The 15,343-nt window shown below is 46.1% G+C and overlaps 1 protein-coding gene and 1 pseudogene across 3 annotated transcripts in view; both read left to right on the top strand.

The window, feature by feature from the left end:
- Nucleotides 1-458: 458 nt before the first annotated feature.
- Nucleotides 459-15,343, top strand: part of PAFAH2 (platelet-activating factor acetylhydrolase 2, 40kDa) — a 48,165-nt gene continuing 33,280 nt past the window's right edge. Inside the window, exons 1-4 of one of the 2 annotated variants that reach the window (XM_011981618.1) lie at nucleotides 459-603; nucleotides 10,537-10,673; nucleotides 11,788-11,941; nucleotides 13,052-13,148. In XM_011981618.1, coding sequence (XP_011837008.1) covers nucleotides 10,584-10,673; nucleotides 11,788-11,941; nucleotides 13,052-13,148 — 341 coding nt within the window. In that variant the 5' untranslated portion in view covers nucleotides 459-603; nucleotides 10,537-10,583. Of the gene's footprint in view, nucleotides 604-10,481; nucleotides 10,674-11,787; nucleotides 11,942-13,051; nucleotides 13,149-15,343 lie in introns of both variants that reach the window. The other variant, XM_011981617.1, reaches the window with a different exon arrangement.
- Nucleotides 4,820-6,354, top strand: LOC105540871 (annotated as a pseudogene). Its single transcript, XR_001006269.1, has one exon. The product of XR_001006269.1 is annotated as a eukaryotic translation initiation factor 2 subunit 3 pseudogene (transcript).

The raw sequence follows: 15,343 nt of genomic DNA, 5'->3' as shown, positions 1-15,343 counted from the left end.
TCCTCCCCTTTCTCGGCCAGGGAGTCTTTTGAGGACAATAGAAAAATCACAGGTGTCAACAGGTGCAGGCTGGTAGGGAATGTCCCCTTAATTTGAACGATCAGTCTGTTATTCTTCCAGGAAACAAAGTGGGCAGAAGACACAAAACAAACGCCGACCTCCTCCCACCTCCTTGAGAATAAAGCGAAGCTGGGGCCATTTCTAGGCACGCCTGAGGACTATTTGAGGAGGGTGAGGCGGAGGGTTACGCACGGGACTACAAGTAAAACCCTCCGCTCTAGAGCAGAAATCGCGGCGGCTCCTCTTCAGGCCACCAGGGGGAGGAATCACACCGCATCCCGGGCCTTGGGCGGTTTCGCACGACCACGCGGAGCGGGGAGGTCGCGTAGAACTCTGGGAGTTGTAGTCTTAGGGTTGTAATGCGCAATCTCGCCCACTGCACATCGGGAGTTGTAGTTCTAGGTTGAGGAACGGAAGTGCTTCCAAGTGTCCATGTTGAGCCCTGGAAACTACAACGACCAAAGGGCCACGGGTTCCTGGGCCGTTTCTCATTTCCGTCGAGTTAAACGTCTGGGGCTGCTTCTGAGGAATCAGCTTGACTGGGTAAGTTTGATTGAAGAAAACACCCATATGTTAATTGAGCTCCCTGCAGACTTTCGTATTCTGGCCCGGTTTGGGGCCTCGGCGTCTCTCAATCGTAGGACTTGCATATTAATCTTCGTCCTTTACGTTTCCTATTCAGACATCTGTAGCCACCCACCCTCTTGACCCTGCTACGGTCGCCTCGCACTTTTAACGGCCAGCGCCCCTGGAATCCCCACTGCGCTCCTGTCCCAGGACCCAGCCCCCGCAGCCCCACCTTGGACCCCACAGCCCTACCCTAATTCCTTGGCCCTACCCTGACCCTGCAGCCTCACCTCCCTGAACCGTGGGCTTTTTTTTTTTTTTTTTTTGAGACAGAGTCTCGCTCTGTCGCCCAGGCTGGAGTGCAGTGGCGCGATCTCCGCTCACTGCAAGCTCCGCCTCCCGGGTTCACACCATTCTCCTGCCTCAGCCTCCGGAGTAGCTGGGACTACAGGCGCCCGCCACTACGCCTGGCTAATTTTTTGTATTTTTAGTAGAAACGGGGTTTCACTGTGTTAGCCAGGATGGTCTCGTTCTCCTGACCTCGTGATCCGCCAGCCTCGACCTCCCAGAGTGCTGGGATTACAGGCGTGAGCCACCGCGCCCGGCCTCCCCGGGCTTCTTTATGCTCCTCCACCCTTTGTGTACTTTACTTTTACTCTCAATTTTCTGTTTTTCACGGCGGCGGAAGAAGGGCCCTCATTCCTTCTTTCCGATCGGCGATTACCCTGGACTCGAAGTAAGCACACCCGGTTCTAGGCCAGCTCTGCCTCCTGCCCTCGGGACTCAGTTTCTTCCTCTCTAAAACGGAGATGACTGTTGCTCCGTCAGTTTCAGGTGAGGAGTGTTGAGGAGCCAACAAGCTAGTATGTGTGAAGATGCCTTGTAAACTGTAAGACCCTCACTAGAGACAGATTAGTTTTATCACAATTATTAATGCTCTGAAACACTCTTATCAGGGCTCTTCTCTAGCTCTGCCACCTTGTTGCTCAAACCCATCCCTCGAGTGCTTGGTATCTTCATTATCTACCAGCTAGATGATATTTCCTTACTTCCTCCAGAGACCAAAGGTCAGGCCAATGAGCTTTTAGTCTTCAGAGAGCTTTATCTGAAAGGAAGCACCAGAGAAGTGCTTATCTTGGACTGTATCTTGAAATATCCACTGATGAAAGGGTCACACAGCTGGCAGAGCAGCAGTCCTCTGTTCACCAGAAACAGGGCCCCAGCAGGAGAGGACAGCTGCAACCTAAGCCCCATCCATTCCCTCTGGGCTCTTCTGGGCCTGTTCAGTAGACACTGGCTTTGGTAGGGGTGTCTGAGGCCTGAAAAGGCTGCTGGGAAAGAATCTGTTTTGCCAAAAGGCTTAATCCAGGAAAAATGAGAGACCTTGACTAGGAAAGAGACATAGCATTGTTAATTAATTCCTAACATTTTATAAGCACTCAAAATGCACCAGGCCCTGGGCAATATTTTCACTTACGAAGTATCCATTTTACATATAAGGAACTTGAGAGGCCATGCAGTTAAAATAATTATAGTTGCCTCCTATGGTTATAGTACCTTCTATCCATTGAGTGCTTTACATGTATTATTTAATCCTCATCAACAATCTCATGAGCAGTTACTATTTCTCTTTTTTTTTTTTTTTTTTTTGAGACGGAGTCTCTTTCTGTCGCCCAGGCTAGAGTGCAGTGGCGTGATCTTGGCTCACTGCAAGCTCCACCTCCCGGGTTCATGCCATTCTCCTGCCTCAGCCTCCCAAGGCTGGGACTACAGGCGCCCACCACCATGCCCGGGTAATTTTTTGTATTTTTTTTAGTAGAGACAGGGTTCCACCACATTAGCCAGGATGGTCTCGATCTCCTGACCTGGTGATCCGCCTGCCTTGGCCTCCCAAAGTGCTGGGATTACAGGTGTGAGCCACTGCACCCAGCCCTTAGTTACTATTTCTTTTTGAGACAGGGCCTTGCTCTGTCACCTGGGCTGAAGTGCAGTGGCACAATCTTGGCTTACTGTGGCCTCCAGCTCCCAAGCCCCAGCAATCCTCCTACCTCAGCCTCCTGAGTAACTGGGACTACAGTTGCATGCCACCACATCCAGCTAATTTTTTTCTTTTTTTAATTTTTTGTAGAGACAGGATTTTGCCATGTTGCCCAGGCTGGTCTTGAACTCCTGGGCTCAAGCAGTCCTTCCCACTTGATCTCCCAAAGTGCTGGGATTATAGGCATGAGCCACCGTGTCTGGCCGTAGTTATTATTTCTGTTGTGAGAATAAATTATCAGAAGCTTAGAGTTTGAGGAACTTGTTCAAGATCACATAGCTAATAAGTGACAGGGGTAGAATTCAGAGTCATCAAAACCTATTTCCCCCATTATACCATATAGCCTTATTTTTAGATCAAAAACAAAGATTAAAGAAGACTTGAGATGGGTTTAAATCAAAGCCAAATGAAGGAACATTTGTTGAGTCCCAACTATGTGGGGAAAGCATGCAGATAAACAGTTTGGCCTAGAAAAGCATATAAAATCCAGTCTTTACTCCTGGAGTAGGTCTGAAGAGGTGAGGCATAAGTGTGTCAAAAATTAAATAGTATTCATTGGATAAATTAATTATTGAGACCAGCTGTATGCAGGGCACTACATTAAGTCTAGTGATAGGAACATGCTTCTGGGTGGCCTTGGGGATTATACCAAGTGAAATCGTAGTCGTGAAAATGGTGGACCGGAACACAGTATACACTCAGTAAGCACCTGCTGCATGCATACATGTCTGAATGAAAGAAAAATTCATCCAGAGACATTTCTAATCAAAGTCCAGACCAGAGGTTCTCAAACTTGGCTGATTAGAAACACCTGGGAAGCTTTTACAAACGAATTGATCCTCAGAAATAGGGGCCCCAGAATACACATTTTTTAAAGCTTCCCAGGTGATTGTGACAATAGGTTCAGGAACCTAAGATCTAGATTCTCCAGGGACCACTGTTGCAGGCAAGTCACTGATTGAAAACTGCTAGAATAGGTGTTAATCCAAGAGCTGCCCTAAGGTAGCCTAAGATTGGTTACCAGATAACAGATGTGGACAGTGATCAGCGATGAGAGGAGGAAGGTTGGAAGGACATGGGAAAGCTTCACAGAGGACTAGAGATTTCACTGGGCCTCACTGGATGGAGAGGCTTCTGGACAGGCACCACCATGAACCATTTAGACAGTGAGCAAAAGAAGGTAGAGACACATAGACTGATTTCCTTGGAAAATTCCGTGACTTTTATTAAAAATGACTGGATGCTTTGTGTGAAAGTCTCTTTGGCAAAATTTGCAAGTCAGATTGGATTTTTCCATCTCTCTATCCTATTTGGACATCAGTCAATGTGAGCCTAGGAAACAAAGATTCATTTGCATGTTAGCTTCACTCTGGCCAATTAGCTTCTGTAGTTTTTATTTCTAAACAATTTAGTTGATGATCCTCCCAGAAACTTTCCAGGAGCACAGAGAGTTCTGCTCTCTTCTGTTTTGGCCATTTCCAAGTCCCCTTATCCTGATTCCTGTCCCAAGTGCTGTTCTCTATGCAGAGTGAGACAAAAATCTCTTCCCATAAGAAGCTTCAGGACTATTGTCCTGATTCTCCAATCTTAAAAGCTGACTGATTGGCTCTTGACTCTCCAGATTCACTCTGGCCAAATCCTAGTGTTTCTACTTTTCACTCAATCAACATGTTTCTTGGATGCTTCCTAAGAGTCAGGTACCACACCAGGTGCTTTGAATGCATTATTTCATTTTATTTCCATAGCAACCCTGTGAGGATAGATAGTGTTCCCATTGTACAGATGGGGAATCAAGCTTAGAATGATCAGATAACTTGCATAAGATAAGAAAGCTAGGCAGGGCTGGCACGGTGGCTCACTCCTGTAATCCCAGTCATTTTGGGAGGCCAAGGCGTGAGGATTCGCTTGAGCCCAAGAGGTTGAGACCAGCCTGGGCAACATGATGAAACTCCATCTCTACAAATAAATACAAAAATTAGCCGGTCGTGGTGGCAAGTGCCTATAGTCCCAGCCACCCAGGAGGCTGAGGTGGGAGGATCACTTGAGCTGGGAGGGTGAGGCCACAGTGAGCCACGCACTCCAGCCTGGGAGCCGGAGCAAGACCCTGTCTCAAAAAAAAAAAAAAAAAAAAAAAAAAAAAAAAAGTCTGGCAACATGGCGGGCGGAGAAGCTGGAGTGACTCTGGGGCAGCCGCATCTTTCGCGTCAGGATCTCACCACGTTGGATGTTACCAAGTTGACTCCACTTTCACACGAAGTTATCAGCAGACAAGCCACAATTAATATAGGTACAATTGGTCATGTAGCTCATGGGAAATCCACAGTCGTCAAAGCTATTTCTGGAGTTCACACCATCAGGTTCAAAAATGAACTAGAAAGAAATATTACAATCAAGCTTGGATTGTAATATGCTAATACTAAGATTTATAAACTTGGTGACCCAAGTTGCCCTCGGCCAGAATGTTATAGATCTTGTGGGAGCAGTACACCTGATGAGTTTCCTACAGATATTGCAGGGACAAAAGGGAACTTCAAATCAGTCAGACATGTTTCCTTTGTTGACTGTCCTGGCCACGATGTTTTGATGGCTACTATGCTGAATGGTGCAGCAGTGATGGATGCAGCTTTTCTGTTGATAGCTGGTGATGACTCTTGTCCTCAGCCTCAGACGTCTGAACACCTGGCTGCTATAGAGATCATGACACTGAAGCATATTTTGATTCTACAAAATAAAATTGATTTGGTAAAAGAAAGTCAGGCTAAAGAACAATACGAGCAGATCCTTGCATTTGTCTAAGGTACAGTAGCAGAGTTAGCTCCCATTATTCCAATTTTGGCTCAGCTGAAATACAATATTGAAGTTGTTTGTGAGTACATAGTAAAGAAAATTCCAGTATCCCCAAGAGACTTTACTTCAGAGCCCGGGCTTATTGTTATTAAATCTTTTGATGTCGACAAACCTGGCTGTGAAGTTGATGACCTTAACGGAGGTGTAGCTGGTGGTAGTATCCTAAAAGGAGTATTAACGGTGGGCCAGGAGATAGAAGTAAGACCTGGTATTGTTTCCAAAGATAGTGAAGGAAAACTCATGTGTAAACCAATCTTTTCCAAAATTGTATCACTTTTTGCAGAGCATAATGATCTGTAATATGCTGCTCCAGGCGGTCTTACTGGAGTTGGAACAAAAATTGACCCCACTTTGTGCCGGGCTGACAGAATGGTGGGGCAAGTACTTGGTACAGTCAGAGCTTTACCTGAGATATTCACAGAATTGGAAATTTCCTATTTCCTGCTTAGACGGCTTCTAGGTGTATGCACTGAAGGAGACAAGAAAGCAGCAAAGGTTCAAAAGCTGTCTAAGAATGAAGTGCTCATGGTGAACATAGGATCCCTGTTGACAGGAGGGAGAGTTAGTGCTGTCAAGGCCGATTTGGGTAAAATTGTTTTGACCAATCCAGTGTGCACAGAGGTAGGAGAAAAAATTGCCCTTAGCCGAAGAGTTGAAAAACACTGGCGTTTAATTGGTTGGGGTCAGATAAGAGGAGTGACAATCAAGCCAACAGTAGATGATGACTGAAGAATACTGGTTAAATAATACATTTGGATGGAGTTGGAAGTTGGAATTTCTCTTAACAACCAAGGGTTTTATTTTCAAAGCAATATTGGGGAATTGATTTCACAGTTCGTTTCCTTAGTAGGCAACTGTAAGGTTATTCTCTTTTTTTTTTTTTTTTTTTGGTTATGAAAACTTAGGGACTACAATCAGTATAAAAATTGGCATAATGTTGGATTGAATCTACATTTTGGCAGAAGTTAAGCATTCCCACGTAATGTCAAAATTATACATAATGCAGTTTTGGTTTTTTTGTTTATTTTGTTTTGTTTTTGAGTCTGGCTCTGTCACCCAGGCTGGAGTGCAGTGGCGTGATCTGCAACCTCCGCCTCCCGGGTTCAAGTGATTCTCCTGCCTCAGCCTCCCGAGTAGCTGAGATTACAGGTGTGCGCCACCACACCTAGCTAATTTTTGCATTATTAGTAGAGACAGGGTTTTGGCATGTTGGCCAGGCCAGTCTCTTCTGACCTCAGGGTGATCAGCCCACCTCGGCCTCACAAAGTGCTGGGATTACAGGCGTGAGCCACCTTGCCCAGCCCACATCATACAGTTTGAAATAAAACTTAGCCACAACCGCAGCCTTTGCTGTAGCACACACATATATCACTGAACCTGCTTGAAATAAAGTTTTTTTTCTGTTTCATGATTTGTCTTTGAGTACCTCCAGGCTGAAGGACTGTTGTACCAGTAAAAACTTAAAGGCACAAATTCTCCTTGAAGACCTTCTCCCTTTTCTTTGGCCCCATATTTTATGTTGCCTGAAATCCAATAGTCTTCCTCCATTGGAAAATACTGTTATACCAAATAATTCTAGATGAGTAACAAAGATCTTTCTAGGCCTTCATTTTATGTTTTTTCTTAACTGTTAAGATTGTGGCATAGATTATAATACTAATTTTTGGATGTTTCGAAAGGTCAAGAAGTAAAAGATGTTAGAAAGCAAAAAAAAAAAAAAAAAAAAGCTAGGCACCAAACGAGCTGGGCCTCCAATGTGGTTCTTTCAGATTATCTCTCATGGACATGACCTCATTTCCAGAGAAACAGAAATGCTAAAGAGAAACAACTTTTTAGCTTAGCACTTGAGGTACTGCTCCTCCCCAAATCTGGTCACAACTTTCTCTTCTCACCTTGCATTGTTTCTCACACAAGCTTCCTTCTTACCGTGCTTTTGCTCGCTCTCTCCTGCTTGAAAGAGCCCTTCCCATCTTCCCCTGCTCTCTACTTCCAAGCTAAAGGAGCACTGTTTCTTCTCAGAACTCCTGTGGTCTTTTATCTGCCTCTCTTTTATGACAGTTGAACTTGCAGCTGGTTCATTGTCATGTGAGTGACATGTGTCTTGTGGCCCCAGCAGTAGGTCTTCCATGTGTAGACCTCAACAACAAGCAATGGGGAAAGGTCAGGGTCTGAGGCTAAGCAGAACTCATCCCCCTTCACTCTGGCTGAACAACCCGCTGACATCAGTAACTTAGTTTCTCTTTCAAAAGATTTGGGTTTGTTTTTTTAATTTGCTAAAGAGAAACAAAAAGAAGACGCTATCTGTAGTAGAAAGAAAATAATTTCTTATCTTTCAAAGTTAAATAGAATGATGTTAGGATTATTAAGACCAGACAAGTGGCAGCTGACAACCAGGAGACTGTGTGTTGTTACCATCGTTCTGCTTGTGACTCTGAGCAGCTCACTTAATCTCTCTGGACCTTGGTGTCTTCCCTGGTAAAGCACGTGTATGTACTGAGAGAAGGGGGAAGACAACTGTGGGGAGGATTGACAGAAATGCTCTCTTAGGTCTCTTCTTACCCAGACATGCTTTGACTGGAACTCCCGAATCTCTCCCAGAGCATCTTAAAAGAAGCAGAATAATTTAATCATGAACATGTGGACCCCAGATGCAGTGTGTATCCATTTAGATGCTTTTGGTTGCAACCAAAAGAAATCTAACTTCAGTTGGTTTAAACAAGAAAGGGAACTTACTGACTTATATAACTAGAAAGTCTAGGAGTGGGTCAGGTTTCAGGTATGGTCTAATCTGTGGATTCTTAATGTCTTCACAAATGGGCCTCTATTTCTCTGTGATTCTCTCGGTTTTGCCATCCACCATGGGTATCTTCATCCTGTGCTTCAAGGCCACTTGACAGGTGACATCTGCACATCACACTAGTTCAAAACAAGGAAGAACTTTTCTCCCCTCAACCATCAAATCAAAGTCCCAAGCTTTACTCCTATTGGACCAGCATAATGCCATATGCCCACTCTTCATCCAAATACTGACCAGAGAATAAGAGGGACTGATTGGCTCCAGTTAATTAAGGCTCAACTCTGGAGGTTAAGAGGGGTCAGCCCCACCCAAATCACAAGGTATGGGATACTGGGAAGTTTGATGTTCTCATGTTACAACCACATTACCCATGATCGAATTCTGGCTCTGCTTGCCGTATGTTATTGGGTAAATTTTTGTCAAGCATCCACTTCCTCATCTGTAAAATGAGATAATAATATGTATCTCAGAGGACTGTTGAAAGAATTAAATAAAATAATATATGAAAAGCACTAAACATAGTTTCTGGCACAGAGTAAGTGTGACGGTGATGATGGTGTTGGAGATGATGAAATTGAAGAGGGTGAGGGGAGCACTGGCCCCAGTTTAGGAAGCAGATGAGCCGTAGGAATGTTATCTAGTCAGGAGCGTGCATGCCCGTCGTGCTGAAAGCTTCTGTTTGATCTACTGCCCACATCATACTTTTCCCTACCTCTGCTCTTTTTCCTCTTAGGTTTTTTTCTGTATGTACTTTCTTCCTCCTCCCCTGCCTCTCAACTTCCTCATCTTTAAAGGCCCAGCATAAGTGCCACCCTATATTCAGTAGTTTAAAGCTGGGTGTGGTGGCTCCTACCTGCAATCCCAGCTACTTGGGAGGCCTAGGCAGGAGGATTGTGTGAGCCTGGGAGTTTGAGACCAGCCTGGACAACATAGCAAGACCCTGTCTCTCAAAAAAATAAACAGTTTTAAGAAAAAGCTTAGTTCAGTGACTGCATATGTATAACCGAATCCCCCACTGAGCAGGATCAGTAATGGTTAAGAACTTAGCTTCCGGATTAGGCAGAGATGGGTTTGCCATTGGGTAACTTGGGAAGGTTATTCAACCTCTTTATGCCTTAGTTTCCTCATCTGTAAAACAGGGTCTTTTTGTTTGTTTGTTTTTTGAGACAGGGTCTCACTCTGTCACCCAAACTGGAGTGCAGTGGCACGATTTCAGCTCACTGCAACCTCCGCCTCCCATCTTCAAGGATTCTCCTGCCTCAGCTTCCTGAGTAGCTGGGACTATAGGTGCCTGCCACTGCACCCGGCTAATTTTTGTATTTTTAGTAGAGATGGGGTTTCACCATGTTGGCCAGGTTGGTCTTCAACTCCTGACCTCAGGTGATCTGCCCACCTCAGCCTCCCAAAGTGCTGGGATTACAGGCGTAAGCCACCACGCCCGGCCAAAACAGGGTCTTAATAGTACCTACTTCAGGCCGGGTGCGGTGACTCACGCCTGTAACCCTAGCACTTTGGGAGGCCGAGGTGGGTAGATCATGAGGTCAGGAGATCGAGACCATCCTGGCCAACATGCCGAAACCCCGTCTCTACTAAAAATAAAAAAGAAAATTAGCTGGGCGTGGTGGCACATGCCTGTAATCCCAGCTACTCAGGAGACTGAGGCAGGAGAATCACTTGAACCAGGGAGTCGGAGGTTGCAGCAAGCTAAGATCATGCCACTGCCCTCCAGCCTAGCAACAGAGCGAGACTCTGTCTCAAAAAAAAAAAAAAAAAAAAGTACCTACCTCAGAGAGTTGTTGAGACAATGAAATGATGTAATGTATATAATGTCTATAAAGAGGTCCATACAGTGCTAACTGTAAATAATGGATCTTAGTGGTTACTATTAGCCTCAGGAGAGCAAGGTCTGTGTGACAGTCTCTGCAGCAGTTACTGCTGTGCTGCGCACATAGTAGCTGCTGGATAAACATTTGTTAATGGGCTGTGAGGAGTATGGATGGCTCTCTTTCCTCTTCACAGCCATCTCATCACCCTAGCAAAATAAATAAAAAACAACCCCCAATCTTGGCAAAGGCAATGTAGCAAAGTAGTAGGTGCAAGATTCAGTGAGTGACGGCAGGGAGGATGAGGTGCTAAGGAGGGGCGGACAGGGTAGCAGATAACACATATCAGCAACAGGAAGCCAAGAGGAAGCCAGCAAGCGGCTGTTCTATGTTCCCCCATCCAGCCAGCAAGTTCAGCTCCGGCAAGTCATTTGATTCACCCGGTGATGAAATGGGGGTCAGCCAGTCTGTGGGCTTTCCACCTGTCACAGGACCCCACCTCGTAGGCTGTGGGGATGTGATGGAGGGTCAGAATCTCCAGGTAAGTGTCCCCAGCTCCCTTCCATTTGCACTGCTTCTGCTGGCACCGTGACTTACTGATCACAAGTCTGATCCTGCACTCCCACGGTGGGGAAGCTGAATCAGAGCGGGTCTGGATTTGGTTATCAAGCCCCCAGCTCTGTCTTCCCTGAGCTTTTTCTTCCTCTTTCCAAACATTAGAAACATCCCAATAGACAGAGATAATGTGTTCATTTTCCACCTAGAGGAAAGGGGGGACTCTAGCTTTAGAGGAAGCTCGCAGATCCTCTCACCTTTCTTGAGGGCGGATGCCTGATGTTGGAAGGGTTTTAATCATATCAGAATCCGAGTGTGTGAGAGAAAGAGCCATGGGCGTGTGCCTTTGGCCTTGGACTCCCTGACCTGGGTAGGAGGACAGCTTCCTTTTTTCTCTCCTGCCTTGATATGTTTTCCTCTCCTGCTTTGACTTCTGGACTGGTCCTCTATCAGATCCTAGGACTTTTTAATTAATTAACTTATATATATGTATATATAGTAGAGACGAGGTCTTGCTATGTTGCCCAGGCTGATGTCTAACTCCTGGTCTCAAGCGACCCTCCTACCTCGGCTTCCCAAAGTGCTGGGATTACAGGCGTGAGCCACTGTGCCTGACTTAGTTCCTAGGTCTTTCTCTGCTAGCCCTTGGACTTCCTGTGTCCCTTGAGAGGCACACACTTGCTAGTAACCCCTCACCTACTCCCATGTAAAATGAGTGTGCTGTTGCTTCCCAAGGGCCGTCCTAGCAGAGTGGCCTGGATGAGCTACCAAGAACTAATCTCTAACTCCTGGGGCTCCTCCAGGCTTAGGCTCAGTGCCAGATTTAAATCTTTCATTGTCCCAAACACTCAAATATTTTTGGTGCCCCCTCCCACAATGTAATTCAAAATACAGTTGGCTATTTGAAATAACATAAGCTTTACATGTATTCTAAAAATCAAATTGCTTCTTTCCAGATTTCTGAATGTAAAATTCAGGTATGCTAATTGAAACTTAAGGTTCCCTGTTTTGCTGGTGCCCCAAACACCTGCTGAGTGTGGCTGTTGGGAAATCTAGCCTGGACTCCTTGCTCCGAGCAGCTGCTCTCTTCTTTCCTACAGGGGAGCTTCTTTCGACTCTTCTACCCCTGCCAAAAGGCCGAGGAGACCATGGAGCAGCCCCTGTGGATTCCCCGCTATGAGTACTGTACTGGCCTGGCCGAGTACCTGCAGTTCAATAAGCGCTGGGGGGGCTTGCTGTTCAACCTGGCTGTGGGTAAGGGCTGGCCTGACCTCTGCATGCTTTCCCAGTTGCTTGGTTTTGTTCCTGGGAGATCCCCAGGTGGACGCAGTACCTTATAGGCTACAGTGTCCAGCCTTTTGTAAGGGGCATCCATTAGCCAGTGTGGTGTGGAGAATTGGGAGAGAATTACATATGAAAGAGCTTTGGTGATTGAGTTAGACTTTCCTGGATTCAAATCCAGACTTCACAATTTACTAGCCGTGGGGTTTGGGCAAGTTACTGAACCTGTCTAAATACCTGCCTTTGGGGGTTTGTAGTACAGGATGTACGTAAAGCCTCTAGTAGAGTGCTTGGGACATAGAATGTGTTCTATAAATGGCACCGATTCCTCATGTATCAATTCCTACTCTGTGCCAGCTATTGTGTGTATCAAAGAAAGGTTCTTAACTATCAAGGAGCATACAGTCTCCTGCAGTTTTCCCTCCGGTCACCCCTCTTCTGAGTAGGGTAACATTGAGTCATCCACTTCCCCCAAAGGCCCCACACCTAGGAATTCCACCCAGTGCCTTGGCGTCTCAGCAGTTTACCCCAGAATTCAGTACTGCCACTTTGGACTTAGCTTCCCGTTTTCTTTCTTTCTTTCTTTTTTTTTTTTTTGTGAGATTGAATCTTGCTCTTGTCACCCAGGCTGGAGTGCAATGGCACGATCTCAGCTCACTGCAACCTCCGCCTCCCAGGTTCAAGTGATTCTCCTGCCTCAGCCTCCCAAGTAGCTGGGATTATAGGAGCCCGCCACCACGCCCAGCTAATTTTTGTATTTTTAGTAGAGACAGGATTTTGCTTGGCCAGGCTGGTCTTGATCTCTTGCCCTTGTGATCCACCCACCTTGGCCTCCCAAAGTGCTGGGAATATAGGCATGAGCCACCGCGCCTGGCTTAGTTTCCCATTTTCTATTGTGTTCACTCTTCCTATGGAAGAAAGGGAGAAAAAAAATAGGTGATTGACTGCCCTGAGCTGCTCAGGGGCCAATGGTGATTGTCCAGAGGGGAGAAACACATGTCCCCACTCATACCTATACTCAGGTTGCCCTTGGGATAACAGCTTTGGGGCAGCCAGATATGCTATAGCCCATGTCTCTGCTAGGATCTTGTCGCCTGCCTGTTAGCTGGAATGGCCCCTTTAAGACAAAGGACTCTGGATACCCCTTGATCATCTTCTCCCATGGCCTAGGAGCCTTCAGGTAAGAACTTCTTTCCCCCAGACCGTGCCATACTCCTTGCCTGGTGACAGCTGCTGAGTCTTAGCTTATTTTCAAAGGGCAAAAAAAAGACATTTCCATCTGCTAGCTGTCTTCTCTCCCATCTGCTTTGTCCCATAGCATTGGGTTCACCTTCTCCGGAAGGCCTTTTTCAAGTCCTTTTCACCTTGTGGAGCCTTTCAGCAGCCTTCATATGCTTCACTTCTCATGGTCCAGTATTTATATAAATATACACTTTTAGCTTTCCTCCTATATAATAGCCCAGAAATGCTAGAAGGAGCATGAGCTTTGTGATCAGAGCATCTTTTATTTATTTTATTTTTATTTTTTCAGACAGAGTCTCACTCTGTTGCCCAGGCTGGAGTGTAGTGGCGTGATCACAGCTCACTGCAGCCTCAACCTCCTGGGCTCAAGCAGTGCTCCTGCCTCAGCCACCAAGTAGCTGGCATGTACCACCATGCCTGGCTATTTTTAATTTTTTTTTTTTTTTTGCAGAGACGAGGTCTCACTGTGTTGCCCATGCTGATCTCGAATTCCTGAGCTCAAGTCATCCTCCCGCCCCAGCCTCCCAAAAGTGCTGAGATTATAGGCGTGAGCCATTGTGCCCCACCAAGAGTAATTTATTTAACATGAGAGTCCACTCTGTGTGTGGCACTGGCGTAGTAGCGAATAAGACAGACTTGCTCCCTGCACTTGTGGAGCCAGCAGCCTAACTTGCAAATCTCAGCCACATCCTTTGTGCGCTATGTGAGCCTGGGAAGGTTGTATAATTCTCTGAACTTAGATTCCGTCATCTGTCAAAGACGAATGCCGCTCCCACAGGGCGGTTTGTGAGGATTCAGTTCGATTGACACCTACTAGGTTCCCATCCTTGTCGGTTCTCCTCTCACTTTCTCTACGTGGAGGGATATGATGGTGGTGAACTGTAGGATCTCTTTTACCAGACCTGGGGAAACTTTGGCCTAAGTTTCATTATTCATTTAGAATTCTTCCCATGAATTCTGATTTCTGCACCTTGGTATATTATATAGTTTAATAACTGTAGTACATGTGTTCCTATTTAAGCTTTTGAATTTTCTCTCTGTCTGTTCATCCATCAACATATATGTCTAGTTTGGGTCCCAGAATGTTGCACATCTCAAAGGCATCTGTTTTTGCCTCATAGCCCCCAAACCATTGTCCACACTGTAGCCACGGAGATTTTTTTTTTTTTTTTTTTTTTCAGTGAGACGGAGTCTCACTCAGTCGCCTCAGTTGCTGAGGTAGGAGCATTGCTTGAGCCATTGATCACGCCCAGTCGTGCAGTGGCATGATCTCTGCTCACTGCAACCTCAGCCTTCTGGGTTCAAGCGATTCTCCTGCCTCAGCCTCTGAGTAACTGGGATTATAGGCACCCACCACCATGCCTGGCTAATTTTTGTAGAGACGGGGCTTCACCATGTTAGCCAGACTAGTCTTAAACTCGTGACCTCAGGCAATCCATCTGCCTCAGCCTCCCAAAGTACTAGGATTAAAGGCATGAGCCACCACGCCCGGCAGGGAGATCTATTTTTTTTTTTTTTTTTTTTGAGACAGAGTCTCGCTCTGTCGCCCAGGCTGGAGTGCAGTAGTGTGATCTCAGCTCACTGCAAGCTCCACCTCCCAGGTTCACGCCATTCTCCTGCCTCAACCTCCCGAGTAGCTGGGACTACAGGCGCCTGCCACCATGCCCAGCTAGTTTTTTGTATTTTTAGTAGAGACGAGGTTTCACCGTGTTAGCCAGGATGGTTTTGATCTCCTGACCTCGTGATCCGCCTGCCTCGGCCTCCCAAAGTTCTGGGATTACAGGCGTGAGCCACCGTGCCTGGCAGGGAGATCTATTTTAAAACGAAATATGATCTTGTCATTCTAGCACTCAAAGCAGTGCCCAGCATATAATAGGTACTCAATAAATATTTGTTGAGTGAATGAATGAATGTGTCTTCCCACTTAAAAGTTTTTGGCTGGGCATGGTGGCCCATGCCTGTAATCCCAGCACTTTGGGAGGCCGAGGCAGGTGGATCACCTGAGGTTGGGAGTTCGAGACTAACCTGACCAACGTGGTGAAACCCTGTCTCTACTAAAAATACAAAAAATTAGCCAGTTGTGGTGGCACACACCTGTAATCCCAGCTACTTGGGAGGCTGAGGCAGGAGAAT

Source organism: Mandrillus leucophaeus, unplaced genomic scaffold (genome assembly GCF_000951045.1).
Source record: "Mandrillus leucophaeus isolate KB7577 unplaced genomic scaffold, Mleu.le_1.0 Scaffold23, whole genome shotgun sequence".
NCBI classification, from domain to species: Eukaryota; Metazoa; Chordata; class Mammalia; order Primates; family Cercopithecidae; genus Mandrillus; species Mandrillus leucophaeus.
The sequence above is the reverse complement of the archived record's forward strand: the minus strand, read 5'-3'. Positions and strand labels throughout refer to the sequence as shown.